Source organism: Pongo abelii, chromosome 18, assembly GCF_028885655.2.
Source record: "Pongo abelii isolate AG06213 chromosome 18, NHGRI_mPonAbe1-v2.0_pri, whole genome shotgun sequence".
Classification (NCBI taxonomy): domain Eukaryota; kingdom Metazoa; phylum Chordata; class Mammalia; order Primates; family Hominidae; genus Pongo; species Pongo abelii.
Genome location: NC_072003.2, coordinates 31607975 through 31622771, shown reverse-complemented (window position 1 = coordinate 31622771; position 14797 = coordinate 31607975). Strand labels below are relative to the sequence as shown.

Genomic DNA, 14797 nt, shown 5'->3' with positions numbered 1-14797 from the left:
TCCCCTGCAGATGTTTATCATTGACAAGGTGGATGGGGACATCTGCCTCCTGAATGAGTTCTCCATCACCGGCTCCACTTATGCTCCAGAGGGAGAGGTGTAAGTCACCCAGGCATCTTCTCCCCAGCTCCTCACACCCCTTCCCACACCCCCTTTCTCCCTGGGGCCCTCCATGTGGTTTTGCTTTCCTTTCACTCTCCTCTTCCTCCCCGACCTTGTTCTCTCTCCTGATATCCAAGTTGGCTCTCCCCACTGTCCTTCCTGACCCTCTGCTGCCTGCTCTTCCTGTGCCCTCTCTGCATCTCATTCCCTGTTCTTCTCCACTGTCTCTGTCCCTTCCTCCCCTGACCCTGCTGCCAGCTTGAAGAATGATAAGCCAGTCCGGCCAGGGCAGTATGACGGGCTGGTGGAGCTGGCCACCATCTGTGCCCTCTGCAATGACTCCTCCTTGGACTTCAACGAGGTAACCTCTCCTGCCCCTTCCAGTTGGCTCACAGTCTCGGCCTCCTCCAAAGGCCAGGAGGAAAGGGTTGGAGGAAGGGGACCCAGTACACCCAGCCCTCTGCCAGAGTGCAAGGGAGGCAGTGGTTTGCTTCCTTCTTACGCTAGGTGGAAGGAGGGTGTGACAGGTAGGAGCCTGGGGCACCGACTTCCTCTTCCTCGTCTGCCCATCTCAGGCCAAAGGTGTCTATGAGAAGGTCGGCGAGGCCACTGAGACAGCACTCACCACCCTGGTGGAGAAGATGAATGTGTTCAACACGGATGTGAGAAGCCTCTCGAAGGTGGAGAGAGCCAACGCCTGCAACTCGGTGAGCCTGCGGAGCCCCTGCCACAGGGCCATCTCCACTCTATGCTGCATAGACTAGAGGAAGGCAGAGGCCCTGGTTGGGCAGAGCCTAGTGCCTGTGCTGGGACCCCACCCAGGCCTCGGACAGCCCCTGCAGCTTCTCCACAGGCTGATGTGGGTGGGACCCATTGTCCCTGGGGCTGCCTGGCGGCTATGCCCTTGATGGATCTATGATCACTTCTGCCCGCTGTGTTCTGAGTTGAAGTGGACAAAGCTGGACACGGAAGCCACAAGGGACCCATCCAGGAGCAGCCCCAACTTCATCTGTTATTCCTTTGTTTCTAGAAGCACACTTGTTTTCAGCAGATCATGAGTCCTGACTTAGGATTTGGGAAATGTAGCTACTGCACCTATAGGGAAAGCCTTTCCTTGCCCAGATGAACCCGGCCACTTCTAGGACTGTCACTCCCAGTTATTGCTATTGATACTTGCTGAACGTCTCCATTAAGCACCTCTCTCTGGGGAATTATATTCCCCACATTTCTCTCTTTCTCGTTTTTTGTATATGCAAAATGCTCATTGCTACTTTATTTAATATAACAAAAAAGCAGGCCAGACACAGAGACTCACGCCTATGGTCCCAGCATTCTGGGAGGCTGAGGTGGGAGGATCACTTGAGCCCAGGAGTTTAAGACTGGCCTGGGCAACATAGTGAGACCCCCATCTCTACAAACAAAAACAAAAACAAAGAAAGAAAGAAAGAAAAAGAAAGAAAGAAATTAGTTGGGTGTGGTGGTGCAAAACTGTACTCTAGCTACTAGGAAGGCTAAGGTGTGAGGACTGCTTGAGCCCAGGAGGTCAAGGCTGCAGTGAGCAGTGATTGCACCACTGCACTCCAGCCTGGGCAACAGAGGGAGACCCTGTCTCCAAAATAAACAAACAAACTGAAAGCAACTTAAATACCCGTCAATGGAGGATTAATTTTTAAAATTTATAAGTGATAATGCAAACATAAATTTTTATTTATTTATTTTTGAGATGGGGTCTTGGCCTGTCGCCCAGGCTAGAGTGCAATGGCTATTCATAGGTGTGATCACAGCACACTGCAGCCTTGAACTCCTGGGCTCAAGTGATCCTCCTGCCTCAGCCTTTCAAGTAAAGGAAGCTACAGGCATGCACCACTTTTCCTGGCTACTGATTTTTTGTTCTTTTTATTTTTGTTTTATTTTTTTGGAGAAGTATCCATGATACATTTGGTGAAAAAGGCTTTCATTCTTTTTGTTTGTTTGTTTGTTTCTCTGTTTTGAGAGTCTTGCTCTGTCACCCATTCTGGAGTACTGTGGCACAATCTCAGCTCACCACAACCCCCGCCTCCTGGGTTCAAGCAATTCTTCTGCCTCAGCCTCCCTAGTAGCTGGGATTACAGATGCAAGCCACAATGCCCAGCTAACTTTTTATATTTTTAGTAGAGACGAGTTTTTTTTTTTTTTTTTTTGAGACGGAGTCTCTCTCCTTTGCCCAGGCTGAAGTGCAGTGGGGCCATCTCGGCTCACTGCAACCTCCGCCTCCTGGGTTCAAGCAATTCTCTTGCCTCAGCCTCCTGAATAGCTGGGATTATAGGCATGCGCCACAACGCCCAACTAATTTTTGTATTTTTAGTAGAGATGGGGTTTCCCCATGTTGGTCAGGCTGGTCTTGAACTCTTAACCTCGTGATCCGCCTGCCTTGGCCTCCCAAAGTGCTGGGATTACAAGTGTGAGCCACTGCGCCTGGCCTTCATTTTTTTTTTTTTTTTTGAGACAGAGTTTCGCTGTTGTTGCCCAGGCTGGAGTGCAATGGTGTGATCCCGGGTTCAAGTGATTGTCCTGCCTCAGCCTCCCGAGTAGCTGGAATTACAGGCATGCACCACCACGCCCGGCTAATTTTGTATTTTTAGTAGAGACGGGGTTTCTCCATGTTGGTTAGGCTGGTCTACTACTAAAAAATACAAAAATTCGCTGGATATGGTGGCGTGTGCCTGTAATCCCAGCTACTCGAGGGGCTGAGACAGGAGAATGGCTTGAACCTGGGAGGCAGAGGTTGTAGTGAGTCAAGACTGCGCCACTGCACTCCAGCCTGAGCAACAGAGCAAGACTCCATCTCAATATAAATAAATAAAAATTAATTCAAATTAAATAATATACAGAGCACCTCCAATGCTCCACAGCAATTGCTCAGTTGCACCAATTGTACAGTGCAGATCACGTAACATTTCTATCATTACTAAAAGTTATAGGGCCAGGTGTGGTGGTTCATGCCTGTAATCCCAATGCTTTAGGAGGCCAAGGCAAGAGGATTGCTTGAGGCCACGAGTGAGACCAGGCTGGACAACATAAGGAGACTCTATCTCTAAAACATTTTTTTTAAATTAGCCTGGAGTGGTGGCATACACCTGTGGTCCCAGCTACTCAGCTGGCTGGGAGGCTGAGGCAGGAGGATTGCTAGAGCCAAGGCTACAGTGGGCTATGATCACGTCACTGTATTTCAGCCTAGGTGACAGTGCAAGACTCTGTCTCTAAAGAAAAAAATAAGTAAATAAAAATAAATAAACAAACAATGAAAGTTTTTTTTTTCTTTTTTCTGAGACGGAGTCTCACTTTGTCGCCCAGGCTGGAGTGCAATGGTGCGATCTTGGCTCACTGCAATCTCTGCCCGGCTAATTTTTGTATTTTTAGTAGAGACGGGGTTTCACCATGTTGGCCAGGCTGGTCTCGAACTCCTGACCTCAAGTGATTCACCCGCCTCAGCCTCCTGAAGTGCTGGGATTACAGGCATGAGCCACCACGCCTGGCCAATAATGAAAGTTCTATGGGACAGTGCCACAATAGGCCATCCTGTTTCTTCTGTGCTTTAACCTAGGACCCTGAAGCACCGTGGCAACACTAGCCTTGGGATTTTCTCCTTTTGTGCTATAGGGACCAGACTTAGCATTCGTCTCAGCCTTAGCTTGGGGTCTGCTCTGACCTCCAGATTCTTTTTGACCATTTTAAGAGGACTGGTCTCCCCTCCCTGTCTCCTCTCCAGGTGATCCGCCAGCTAATGAAAAAGGAATTCACCCTGGAGTTCTCCCGAGACAGAAAGTCCATGTCTGTCTATTGCTCCCCAGCCAAATCTTCCCGGGCTGCTGTGGGCAACAAGATGTTTGTCAAGGTCAGAAATCGGAATGTGCCTCAGCCCCCTCTTCTTCCTACTCCTGGCCCCCTGTCACTGCCCTGGAAGGAAAGTGGTGGTCTCTGAATGCTGTTCTGGTCTCCTAGGGTGCCCCTGAGGGCGTCATCGACCGCTGTAACTATGTGCGAGTTGGCACCACCCGGGTGCCACTGACGGGGTCGGTGAAGGAGAAGATCATGGCGGTGATCAAGGAGTGGGGCACTGGCCGGGACACCCTGCGCTGCTTGGCCCTGGCCACCCGGGACACCCCCCCGAAGCGAGAGGAAATGGTCCTGGATGACTCTGCCAGGTTCCTGGAGTATGAGGTAAGCAGCTGGGAGCCTCCCACTGTCGTGGAGCTGGTGAAGGGCTGGGTCCCAGCCATCCACTCACAGCTCCACCACCCGGATCATTTCCTACCTCGTCAGTCAAGCTGATGGCTCCTTGGTACAGGCCATGGAATCACAGGACACTAGAGTTTCAAAGAACCTTGGGAGGCCGGGTGCAATGACTCACGCCTGTAATCTCAGCACTTTGGGAAGCTGAGGTGGGAAGAGCGCTTGAGCCCAGGAGTTCAAGTCCAACCTGGGCAATGAAGTGAGACCCCATCTGTGTAAAAAAAATTTTTTTTTTAATTACCTGGTTAAATTCATGGGGGTCTGGGTAAAAAGTAAAATACATTTTTAAAAATTTTAAAAGAAAAGAGATGAACTGGACATGGTGACACACACCTGTAGTCCCAGCTACTGGGGAGCCTGAAGTGGGAGGATCACTTGAGCCCAGGAGTTGGAGGCTGCAGTGAGCCATGATCACACCACTGCACTCCAGCCTGCATGACAAGCAAGGCCCTGTCTCTAAAAACAAAAAACAAAAAAACACACACACACAAAAGAGAGAAAGAATGAACCTTGGGAATCATCTAGCAAATGTGATTTGTGGTTGGTAACAAGGTGAGCCACTTGAACCAGAACAGGAGCCAATGCCACTCAGCACATAGCAGGGTTCAGCTGTTGTGTTTTCTGTAGCGAGACTGTCTCGAGACAGTTGATCTGTGTTCTGGCAAAGACTCCTTACTTGTACTGGACCAGCACCGGAACGGCACCACAGTCCCTCCTTTCATTTTGTACAGGGGATTTCTTCTAAGTTGTGGGTCATGTAGTGACACTGCCAAAAGCAGAAAGCAGTACCTCACTTCCAGTTCACGTTCTTTCTATGAAAGACACATTTTGGCCAGGCATGGTGGCTCCCGTCTGTAATCCCAGCATTTTGGGAGGCCAAGGCAGGCAGATCACAAGGTCAGGAGTTTCAGACCAGCCTGGTCAATATGGTGAAACTCCATCTCTACTAAAAATACAAAAATTAGCCGGGTGTGGTGGTGGGCACCTGTAATCCCAGCTACTCTGGAGGCCGAGGCAGGAGAATCGCTTGAACCTGGGAGGCGGAGGTTGCAGTGAGCAGAGATGGCGCCACTGCACTCCAGCCTGGGCAACAGAGCGAGACTCCATCCCCCGCCCCCCCCCAAAAAAAAAGACACAATTTGGGGCCACGTGTCAGGGCTCACACCTATAATGCCAGCATTTTGGGAGGCCAAGGCTGGCAGATCACTTGAGGTCAGGAGTTTGAGACCAACCTGGCCAACATGGTAAAACCAAGTCTCTACTAAAATAAAAAAATTAGCCAGGCGTGGTGGTGCACCCTTGTAATCCCAGCTACTCAGGAGGCTGAGGCGGAGAATCGCTTCAACTCGGGAGGTGGAGGTTGCAGTGAGCTGAGATCATGCCATTGCCACTGCACTCCAGCATGGGTGACACAGCAAGAGTCCACCTCAAAAAACAAAAAAAAAAAAAAGGAAAGACACGATTTGGGCTGGGCGTGGTAGCTTACGCCTGTAATCCCAGCACATTGGGAGGCCGAGGCTGGAGGATCTGTTGAGCCCAGGAGTTTGAGACCAGCCTGGGCAACATAGCGAGATCCTTTCTCTACTAAAAATTAAAAAAAAAAATTAGCTGGACATGTTGGTGCATGCTTGTAGTCCCAGCTACTTGGGAGGGTGAGGTAGGAGGATTGCTTGAGCCTGGTAGATTGAGGCTGCAGTGAGCTATGATCACACCGTTGCACCACTGCACTCCAGCCTGGGTGACAGAGCAACACCCTGTCTCAAAAAAAAAAAGATACGATCTGGACCCATGATGGGCCTGGCACCATCGGCACCTGCAGGTGCTTAGATGAATGAGACATTTCCTGCCTCTGAGCTTCCAAGGCCCCACTGAGGTCTGACACCAGGCCCTGAGGCTGCAAGCCCAGGGTTCAGGCTTCCCACCACCCGCCACCACTTCCTGACCTTTCACCCCATCCCCACCCCCCACCAGCTTCCTCCAGGGGAGTTTTCCAGATCTCCACCTGACCTGTGGCTCTCTGCTGTATCTCCCCAGACGGACCTGACATTCGTGGGTGTAGTGGGCATGCTGGACCCTCCGCGCAAGGAGGTCACGGGCTCCATCCAGCTGTGCCGTGACGCCGGGATCCGGGTGATCATGATCACTGGGGACAACAAGGGCACAGCCATTGCCATCTGCCAGCGAATTGGCATCTTTGGGGAGAACGAGGAGGTGGCCGATCGCGCCTACACGGGCCGAGAGTTTGACGACCTGCCCCTGGCTGAACAGCGGGAAGCCTGCCGACGTGCCTGCTGCTTCGCCCGCGTGGAGCCCTCGCACAAGTCCAAGATTGTGGAGTACCTGCAGTCCTACGATGAGATCACAGCCATGGTGAGAGGCCCCAGGTGGCTGCGGCCTTAGTGTCCACGGAGATGACCAGATGACTGTGCTGGGGAGAGTGGGGCCCAGGGCAGGAGGGCCCTGGTAAGATGGAAGAAGGGTGGGGATTGAGACCCCGAAGGAAGAGTCTGGAGGATTTGTGGGCTGGGCCTGGCACTTTGGGAGGCTGAGGTGGGCGGATCACTTGAGCAGGAGTTTGAGACCAGCCTGGGCAACATAGCAAGACCTCATCTCTACTAAAACAAAACTTTAAAAAAATAAATTTAGCCTCACAGTGGCACATATTTGTGGTCCTAGCTACTTGGGAGCCTGAGGTGGGAGGATCACTTGAGCACAGTTTGAGGGTGCAGTGAGTTATGACTGCACCACTGCACTTCAGCCTGGGCAATAGAGTGAGACCCTGTCTCAAAAAAACGAAAAAAAAAAAAAAGCTGGGCGCAGTGGCTCATGCCTGTAATCCCAGAACTTAAGGAGACTGAGGCAGGCAGATCATCTAAGGTCAAGAGTTTGAGACCAGCCTGGACAACATGGCAAGACCCCATCTCTGCCAAAAAATACAAAAATTGGCCGTGCGTGGTGGCACATGCCTGTAGTCCCAGTTACTCAGGAGGCTGAGACAAAAGAACTGCTTGAACCTGGGAGGCGGAGGTTGCAGTGAGCCGAGATTGCACCACTGCATTCCAGCCTGGGCGACAGAGTGAGACTCCGTCTCAAAAAACAAAGTGTGCCGATCTTTGTTCTAAACTGAGCTTTTGGCCAAGTGTGGTGGCTCATGCCTGTAATCCTAACACTTTGGAAGGTTGAGGCAGAAGGATTGCTTGAGCCCAGGAGTTCAAGATCAGCCTGGGCAACACAGTGAGACCTCATCCCTAAAATAAAAACTTTTTTAAAAAGGAGGGATGTGTGAAGGTGCCCTAAGCCCACCTCCTCCTCCTCCCTCAGACAGGTGATGGTGTCAATGATGCCCCTGCCCTGAAGAAGGCCGAGATTGGCATTGCCATGGGATCCGGCACCGCCGTGGCCAAGACTGCCTCCGAGATGGTGCTGGCCGACGACAACTTCTCCACCATCGTAGCTGCTGTGGAGGAGGGCCGCGCCATCTACAACAACATGAAGCAGTTCATCCGCTACCTCATTTCCTCCAATGTGGGCGAGGTGGTCTGGTGAGCAGCTGGGTGGGCGTCCAGGAGGAAGCCGGGGTCAGGGTGGGGTGGCTGCAGGTCTGGGAGGCAGGACAGAGATGTGACCACCTCCTTCCCGCAGCATCTTCCTGACTGCTGCCCTGGGGCTGCCTGAGGCCCTGATCCCGGTGCAGCTGCTGTGGGTGAACTTGGTGACCGACGGGCTCCCAGCCACAGCCCTGGGCTTCAACCCACCAGACCTGGACATCATGGACCGCCCCCCCCGGAGCCCCAAGGAGCCCCTCATCAGTGGCTGGCTCTTCTTCCGCTACATGGCAATCGGGGGTGAGCTGGAGGGGTTCCTCGATCCTCCTCAACCCTTGGGACTAACCCCCTCTCTGGGACACCAGCTCCCCCACGCAGGCGCTGAGAGGGTCTTCTTCCTTGGCCAGCCTGTCCATGGCCACTTGAGGCCCTCAACCCTCGATGCCCCCTATCTCCCCAGCCCTGACCCCCGACTCCCCTCTCTCCACCACAGGCTATGTGGGTGCAGCCACCGTGGGAGCAGCTGCCTGGTGGTTCCTGTACGCTGAGGATGGGCCTCATGTCAACTACAGCCAGCTGGTAGGAGGAGGCCACAGAGGAGGGGACCAGGAGGGTGCGGGGATGCAGGAGGGTACCAGGAGGGTGGCATGGAGGTGGCCCTGGACCTCAGTCTCCCGTACCTTCCCTGCAGACTCACTTCATGCAGTGCACCGAGGACAACACCCACTTTGAGGGCATAGACTGTGAGGTCTTCGAGGCCCCCGAGCCCATGACCATGGCCCTGTCCGTGCTGGTGACCATCGAGATGTGCAATGCACTGAACAGGTGGGGGCCCCCCAGCTACGCCCACCACCCTCCCCTGAGGCCACTGCCCACGTCCTCCACTGTGCCGCCTGCCTCCTTCCTCCTCACTGTGCCTTCTCCCTCCCCTTCCCCTCTGCAGCCTGTCCGAGAACCAGTCCCTGCTGCGGATGCCACCCTGGGTGAACATCTGGCTGCTGGGCTCCATCTGTCTCTCCATGTCCCTGCACTTCCTCATCCTCTATGTTGACCCCCTGCCGGTGAGGTTTCTTCCGCCCAGGGCCACCCACCCCAGCACTGGGGAGCCCACGGCGGGCCCATGACCACTCCCACCAGGGGCGCCGATGCGGGAGACTGGTGGGAGTGGGCTGGGCAGTGCTGGTCTCTGGCTCCCTCCCCACCCCCTCCTGAGAGGGCGCTTGTCCCCTGCCCCAGATGATCTTCAAGCTCCGGGCCCTGGACCTCACCCAGTGGCTCATGGTCCTCAAAATCTCACTGCCAGTCATTGGGCTCGACGAAATCCTCAAGTTTGTTGCTCGGAACTACCTAGAGGGTAAGGAGTGCCCTCTCCGTCCCCAAGCCCTGGCCCCACCACAGCCCCTTCCCCATGACACTGCCCCCGCCCCGCCCCCTACTTTGCAGGTGGTAAGTTTCTCAGCCCTGGCAGGACCCCGTGTCTGCCCTGTTCCCCCTGCGCCTGCAGGGGCCACATCTCCAGGGCAGCCCCACTGCCTCCTCAGCCCCCACAGCCCCTACAGCCCCCATGCCGCCTCCCCGCCTTGATAACGGTGCCTCTTGTCCTCTCTGGCCATAGGATAACTGTTCCCCCTCCTCCATCTCTTTGAGCCCGTGTCACAGGTATCACCCCCTTCTTGCCCTCAGCCCAGCTGCTGTGCCCCTGCCACCCGCGCCCCCTCAGCCCCTTGCGCATCGCATACAAGGTCACTCGCGCTCGCAGCTCCACCTGGAGCCATTGCCACTGCTGCTGCTGCGCTTCCAGTCAGGGTGGGCCACTGGCCTCCCACTGGGCGTCAGTTCGGCTCCCAGGCCCTGGGCAGTGCCAGCCTCTGGGCCCATCTGCTGCGCTGCGTTGCGCTGGCTGTGTGCTGGGCTGTCTTTGCTGTGGGGGGGCGGGGTGTCTGGGGACGCAGGTGAGTAGGGGAGGAACTGGTAGGGTGGTAAGCTTCTGAGCCTCCAGGTAAGTGCGTGCCTGGGAGATGCACCTGCGAGGGACCTCGCTGTCCTCCCGCCGCCTGCCTCATCCTTTCTCTTTCCCCTTCCAGATCCAGAAGATGAAAGAAGGAAGTGAACATCCTTTTGCTCTGTCCTCCCCACCCCGATAGTGACGCATCTTCAGGCAGAGCTGTGGCACAGACCCCTGTCCCGTCCCCCACACCCCTGTCATGTGTCTGTTTATAAACACGTCCCCTTCCCTTTCCTTCCCCCTCGGCCACCCGCCTCCCTCTCAACCTTGTAAATTCCCCTTCCCAACCCCGAGGGGCTTGCAGGGACAAGGCGACCGACTGCGCTGAGCTGCTTATTTATTGAAAATAAATGACGGAAAAGTCTTGCCTTGCCTCTGTGCAAGCTTGGAGGCCTGGGTCGCCGCTGTGGACAAGCGTCTTAGTGTCATGCAGACCAGAAGGCAGCTGCCTGTCCCAGGGCCGGGGCCCACCTCACTACCTCTGATGGGGACTCCCAGCCCCCATGGCTCGGCTGTGCCCTGGGCAAGGGACAGGCTGGGGGCAGGGGAGGGCTGAAGCCCAGGAGGCAGCACAGCAGCCAGAAAGCCGCAGGCCTGAGCCTGCACCTTTGGTTCCGGGAGGGGCTTGGGCCCCTCACCCAGGTGTGATCCCTGAGAACAGGAGGCCCAGCCACCCTGGGAGGAGGCGCTGGAGGGCGGGGCAGTGGTGGCCCCCGTCAGTCCCCTCAACCCCAGGCTCAGGGACGGTGGAGAAGCCATCCAAGACCCCAGAGCCAGGCCTCATGGTTCTGGAGTGGGGAAAGGCGTCTTTCCCAGGGTGGGGGTGGGGACATCCTGACCCCTCAGGTATCCTTGATGTCCCTGACGTCTGTGAGTGGCGCCTCATCCATGATGCTGTGCACTTGCTCCAGGGTCTCAGCCTGGCGGATCCGCTCTAGGCGCACCTGCCGGGTCGGATGAGGGGAGCAGAGTGCACTTGGTGGGGAAACGCAGCCCCTACCCCACCTGCCAGCCCCCAAGGGCAGGGCCTGGGACCAGCGGACCCAGGGGCCACCTCTGTGGGGCTGACACCACAAATGCCCTGAGCGTCCACCATGCCCTGTACTGAGGGCTTCAGGTGACCAAGGCTCACACGAGAGTTTCAGGGTTTTTTGAGTAATAGCTCAGGACAGGACCATGCCAGCCCCAGGAGGAAGAAAGGACTCCCCTAACCAGGGAACTGTCCTTGCAAGACCCAGGAGAGGTCACCTGGAGTGGAGCCAGTCAGCCTGGCGGGGCTGGGACAGGCCATACCTGCAGGGCCTGGGACAGTCGCACGAAATCCCTCTGCACCTGCTCACTGGTCTCCAGCTCTGCCTGCAGCCGCAGCACCTTGGCCCTCTGTTCTGAGAGGAGGTCTGGGAGCTGGGGCTGCGGGGACAGACACCACACTGAGCTGGGCCTGGCTCGGCCTGGACCAGATGGGAGGGTGCATGGCCAGCAGTTGCCCCAGGGCTTCCTCCCACCTGGCCTGAGGGAGACACAGAGGGCGGGAGGGGTGGGGGAGGGTCTTTTCCACAGCTGGGTCCCTCTCCTCCCAGTCCCCCTGCCCTCCCCCTCACCTTGCTCTGTTCCTGCTGCACCCGCTCCATCTCCGTCCTCAGGCTGCACAGGGAGGCTGGGAAGTCAGGGCAGGGGGAGACGTCAGGGCCATGCCCTCTCCCTTTCCCCACCTAGCCCAGCCAGGGTGGGCGATCCCCAAGATCACCTCCAGCACACACTCACCCTCCAGCACCTCTGTGGGAAGGAAAGAAAGAGAGGTCAAGGCCAGCCTCTCTCCCCTCCCCACTGCTGCCCATGCCTGGGCCCCGGTGGCTCCCTGCAGGGCCGACAGGGGCCCTGGGCTCGGGGCTGGGGGCTCGTGCCCCTCCCCTCACCTGTCTCCTCCCGCTGCACCCTCAGCTGCCCCTCCAGGCTGGCCCTGGCCGCTGTCTCCTCCTCCAGAGCCTCCCGCAGCGTCACGATCTCGATCCGCAGGCGCTCGGCCCCGTGCTCCTGGGCCTGCAGCTGGGCCCTCGCCTCCTGCCGCGTGCGGCACAGCAGCTGCTGCAGCTCCTGGAAGGGACGGAGGAGTCACCTGCTGGACCGGGGCAGGAGGGCAGGAGGGCAGGGGCCACCAGCCAGACGGGGATTGTGGGGAGGAACGGGGAAGGGAGGATGGAAGCAAACGGCTAAAGCCGGGAAGAGGCCAAAATGCCCATTGTCTGGGAGGAGGACAGGTGCGCTCCAGCCCAGCGGAGGAAGCTCAGGACACACGACCATGCCCCACACCATGGAGGGCGCTCAGGAAGAGTTCCAACCATAAAGTTCAGCAGATTACCTACAGCAAGAGCCCCTTGCCAGGCGCAGTGGCTCACGGCTGTAATCTCAGTACTTTGGGAGGCTGAGGTGGGCGGATCACGTAAGGTCAGGAGTTCGAGACCAGCCTGGCCAATATGGTGAAACTCCGTTTCTACTAAAAATACAGAAAATAGCCGGGCGTGGTGGTGCGCGCCTGTAGTCCCAGCTACTCGGGAGGCTGAGGCAGAAGAATCGCTTGAACCCAGGAGGCGGAGGTTGCAGTGAGCCGAGATCGTGCCACTGCACTCCAGCCTGGGCGACAGAACAAGACTCCATCTCAAACAGAAACAAAAACAAAAACAAACAACAACAACAACAACAAATTAGCCAGTTGGCGGCCTGCGTCTGTAATCCCAGCTACTCAGGAGGCTGAGGCAGGAGAATTGCTTGACCCAAGGAGGTGGAGGTTACAGTGAGTCGAGATGGTGCCACTGCACTCCAGCTGGGGCGACAGAGCAAGACTCTGTCTCAAAAAATAAAAATAAAATAAAATAAACTCTTTTGTAAAGCTCAAGAACAATGAAAGTTAAGCACTGCACTGTGCATGTGATGAAAACACCAAAGACAGCAAGGGCAAAGCAGAGTCAAGGAATGGGGAGGAGGTGCCCGGAAGTGGACAGATCTCAGGGTGGGGAAGGCACCCCACGGATCTTTTTTTGTTTTTTGCCTTTTTTTTTTTTTTTTTTTTTTTTTTGAGACAGGGTCTCACTCTGTGGCCCAGGATGGAATGTAGTGGCATGATCACAGCTCACTGTAGCCTCAACCTCCCAGGCTCAAGCGTCCCGCCTCAGACACTTGAGTTGCTGGGACTGCAGGTGGAGGCCACCACACCCGGCTAATTTTTGTATTTTTTGTAGAGGCAGGGTCTCAACTATGTTGCCCAGGCTGATCTTGAACTCCTGGACTTGAGTGATCCTCCTGCCTCAGGCTCCTAAGTAGCTGGGACTATAGGCGCAAGCCACCAAGCCCAGCTAATATTTTTCTTCTTATTTTTTGTAGAGACAGGGTCTTGCTTTGTTGCCCAGGCTGGTCTTGAACTCGTGGGCTCAAATGATCCTCCTGCCTCTGCCTTCCAAACTGCTGTGATTACAAGCGTGAGCCACTGCGCCCAGCCACCAAGTGATCTATTTCTAATCAATTTATTAATAAGCCATATTATTATTATTGAGATGGAGCCTTGCTCTCTCGCCAAGGCTAGAGTGCAGTGGCGCGATCTTGGCTCACTGCAACTTCCGGCTCCCAGGCCAAGTGATTCTTCTGCCTTAGCCTCCCGAGTAGCTGGGATCATAGGCACGAGCCACCACGCCCAACTAAAGTTCTTTTTTTTTTGAGACAGAGTTTCACTCTTGTTGACCAGGCTGGAGTGCAATGGCGCGATTTCGGCTCACTGCAACCTCCGCCTCCTGGGTTCAATCAATTCTCCAGCCTCAGCCTCCCGAGTAGCTGGGATTACAGGTGCCTGCCAACACACCAGGCTAATTTTTGTATTTTTAGTAGAGATGGGGTTTTGCCATGTTGGGCAGGCTGGTCTCGAACTCCTGACCTCAGGTGATCCACCCACCTTGGCCTCCCAAAGTGCTGGGATTACAGGCGTAAGCCACTGCGCCCAGCCCCAACTAATTTTTTTGTATTTTTAGTAGAGACGGGGTTTTACCATGTTGGCCAGGCTGGTCTCAAATTCCTGACCTCAAGTGATCCGCCCGCCTCAGCTTCTCAAAGTGCTAGGATTACAGGTTTGAGCCATCACGCCTGGCTAATAAGCCATATTATTAAGAAATTAAGTTGACAAAGGCCAGGCATAGATCCATGATGGCAGCTTGCTACAAACCAAAGATTATGATAAATTCAATCTTGTGGCTCGCGTGTCACTTAAAAATAGCAAACCAACCAAATGACTGCTTCCTTCCTGCCAAGCATTCTGTTAATTCATTTTCTTTTGATGCCAATGCTGGAAAGCGTGTATGGTTCCATTTCTCAGATGAGGAAACTGAGCCTTAGAGAAGGCAAATGAGTTGGCCAAGCAAATACACCGCACCCTGGCTGGTCCTGACCAATGCTCTGCCTGCCTGGGGAGGAGGGGCCCTCACGGTGGCTCCAGGCTCTCAGTGCCCACACTCAGCTTACTGGCACAGAGCTGGGCAGTGATTCCTCCTCTCCCTGCTCCTGCTGCGGGCCCTGGGGGGCTGAGGATGGCAGCTGCTCGGCCCGGAGCCCTTGGTTTTCCTCATTCAACCGCTTTACCTCGTGGTGCAGGCACTTGTGGGTGGTGACCAGCTCCGCCTGTGGATGGACAGTTAGTACAAGGCAATGAAAAGGACACGGCGTCTCTAGTCCCTAGGAGGCCAAACCTCCTTGAACCCTCCTCCCAGACTGACAGCAAGAGAGCCCATACCCTCTCTGCTCCTAAGCAAGGAAGGAGCACTTTTTGCTACCAAGCTCTTCAGACACCCCTGTCCCTGCTAACACGCAGATTACAGGCTGCTGCCAGGGCCCA

At 55.4% G+C, this 14797-nt stretch overlaps 2 protein-coding genes and 1 long non-coding RNA gene across 7 annotated transcripts in view; 1 reads left to right on the top strand and 2 right to left on the bottom strand.

Annotated features, from left to right (window-relative positions):
- ATP2A1 (ATPase sarcoplasmic/endoplasmic reticulum Ca2+ transporting 1) overlaps positions 1–10288 on the top strand; it is a 25927-nt gene extending 15639 nt beyond the window's left edge. For both annotated transcript variants that reach the window (XM_002826273.5, XM_054533743.1), the window contains 13 exons: positions 11–99; positions 361–463; positions 678–809; positions 3851–3976; positions 4084–4302; positions 6409–6744; positions 7696–7916; positions 8017–8219; positions 8413–8498; positions 8611–8744; positions 8863–8980; positions 9156–9273; positions 10004–10288. In XM_002826273.5, coding sequence (XP_002826319.1) covers positions 11–99; positions 361–463; positions 678–809; positions 3851–3976; positions 4084–4302; positions 6409–6744; positions 7696–7916; positions 8017–8219; positions 8413–8498; positions 8611–8744; positions 8863–8980; positions 9156–9273; positions 10004–10029 — 1911 coding nt within the window. In that variant the 3' untranslated portion in view covers positions 10030–10288. The remainder of the gene's footprint in view (positions 1–10; positions 100–360; positions 464–677; positions 810–3850; positions 3977–4083; positions 4303–6408; positions 6745–7695; positions 7917–8016; positions 8220–8412; positions 8499–8610; positions 8745–8862; positions 8981–9155; positions 9274–10003) is intronic.
- Positions 4257–8036, bottom strand: LOC129050738 (uncharacterized). Its single transcript, XR_008514463.1, has 4 exons — positions 7678–8036; positions 6415–6722; positions 4708–4830; positions 4257–4585 (listed from the first exon to the last, which is right to left on the bottom strand). It is a non-coding gene; the product is annotated as an uncharacterized LOC129050738 (long non-coding RNA).
- The window catches only part of RABEP2 (rabaptin, RAB GTPase binding effector protein 2), a 22854-nt gene continuing 18301 nt past the window's right edge, over positions 10245–14797 (bottom strand). Inside the window, 6 exon segments of one of the 4 annotated variants that reach the window (NM_001133816.1) lie at positions 10245–10868; positions 11218–11334; positions 11526–11581; positions 11689–11700; positions 11841–12018; positions 14428–14583. In NM_001133816.1, the coding sequence (NP_001127288.1) occupies positions 10767–10868; positions 11218–11334; positions 11526–11581; positions 11689–11700; positions 11841–12018; positions 14428–14583 (621 nt within the window). In that variant the 3' untranslated portion in view covers positions 10245–10766. 4 annotated transcript variants of the gene reach the window in all.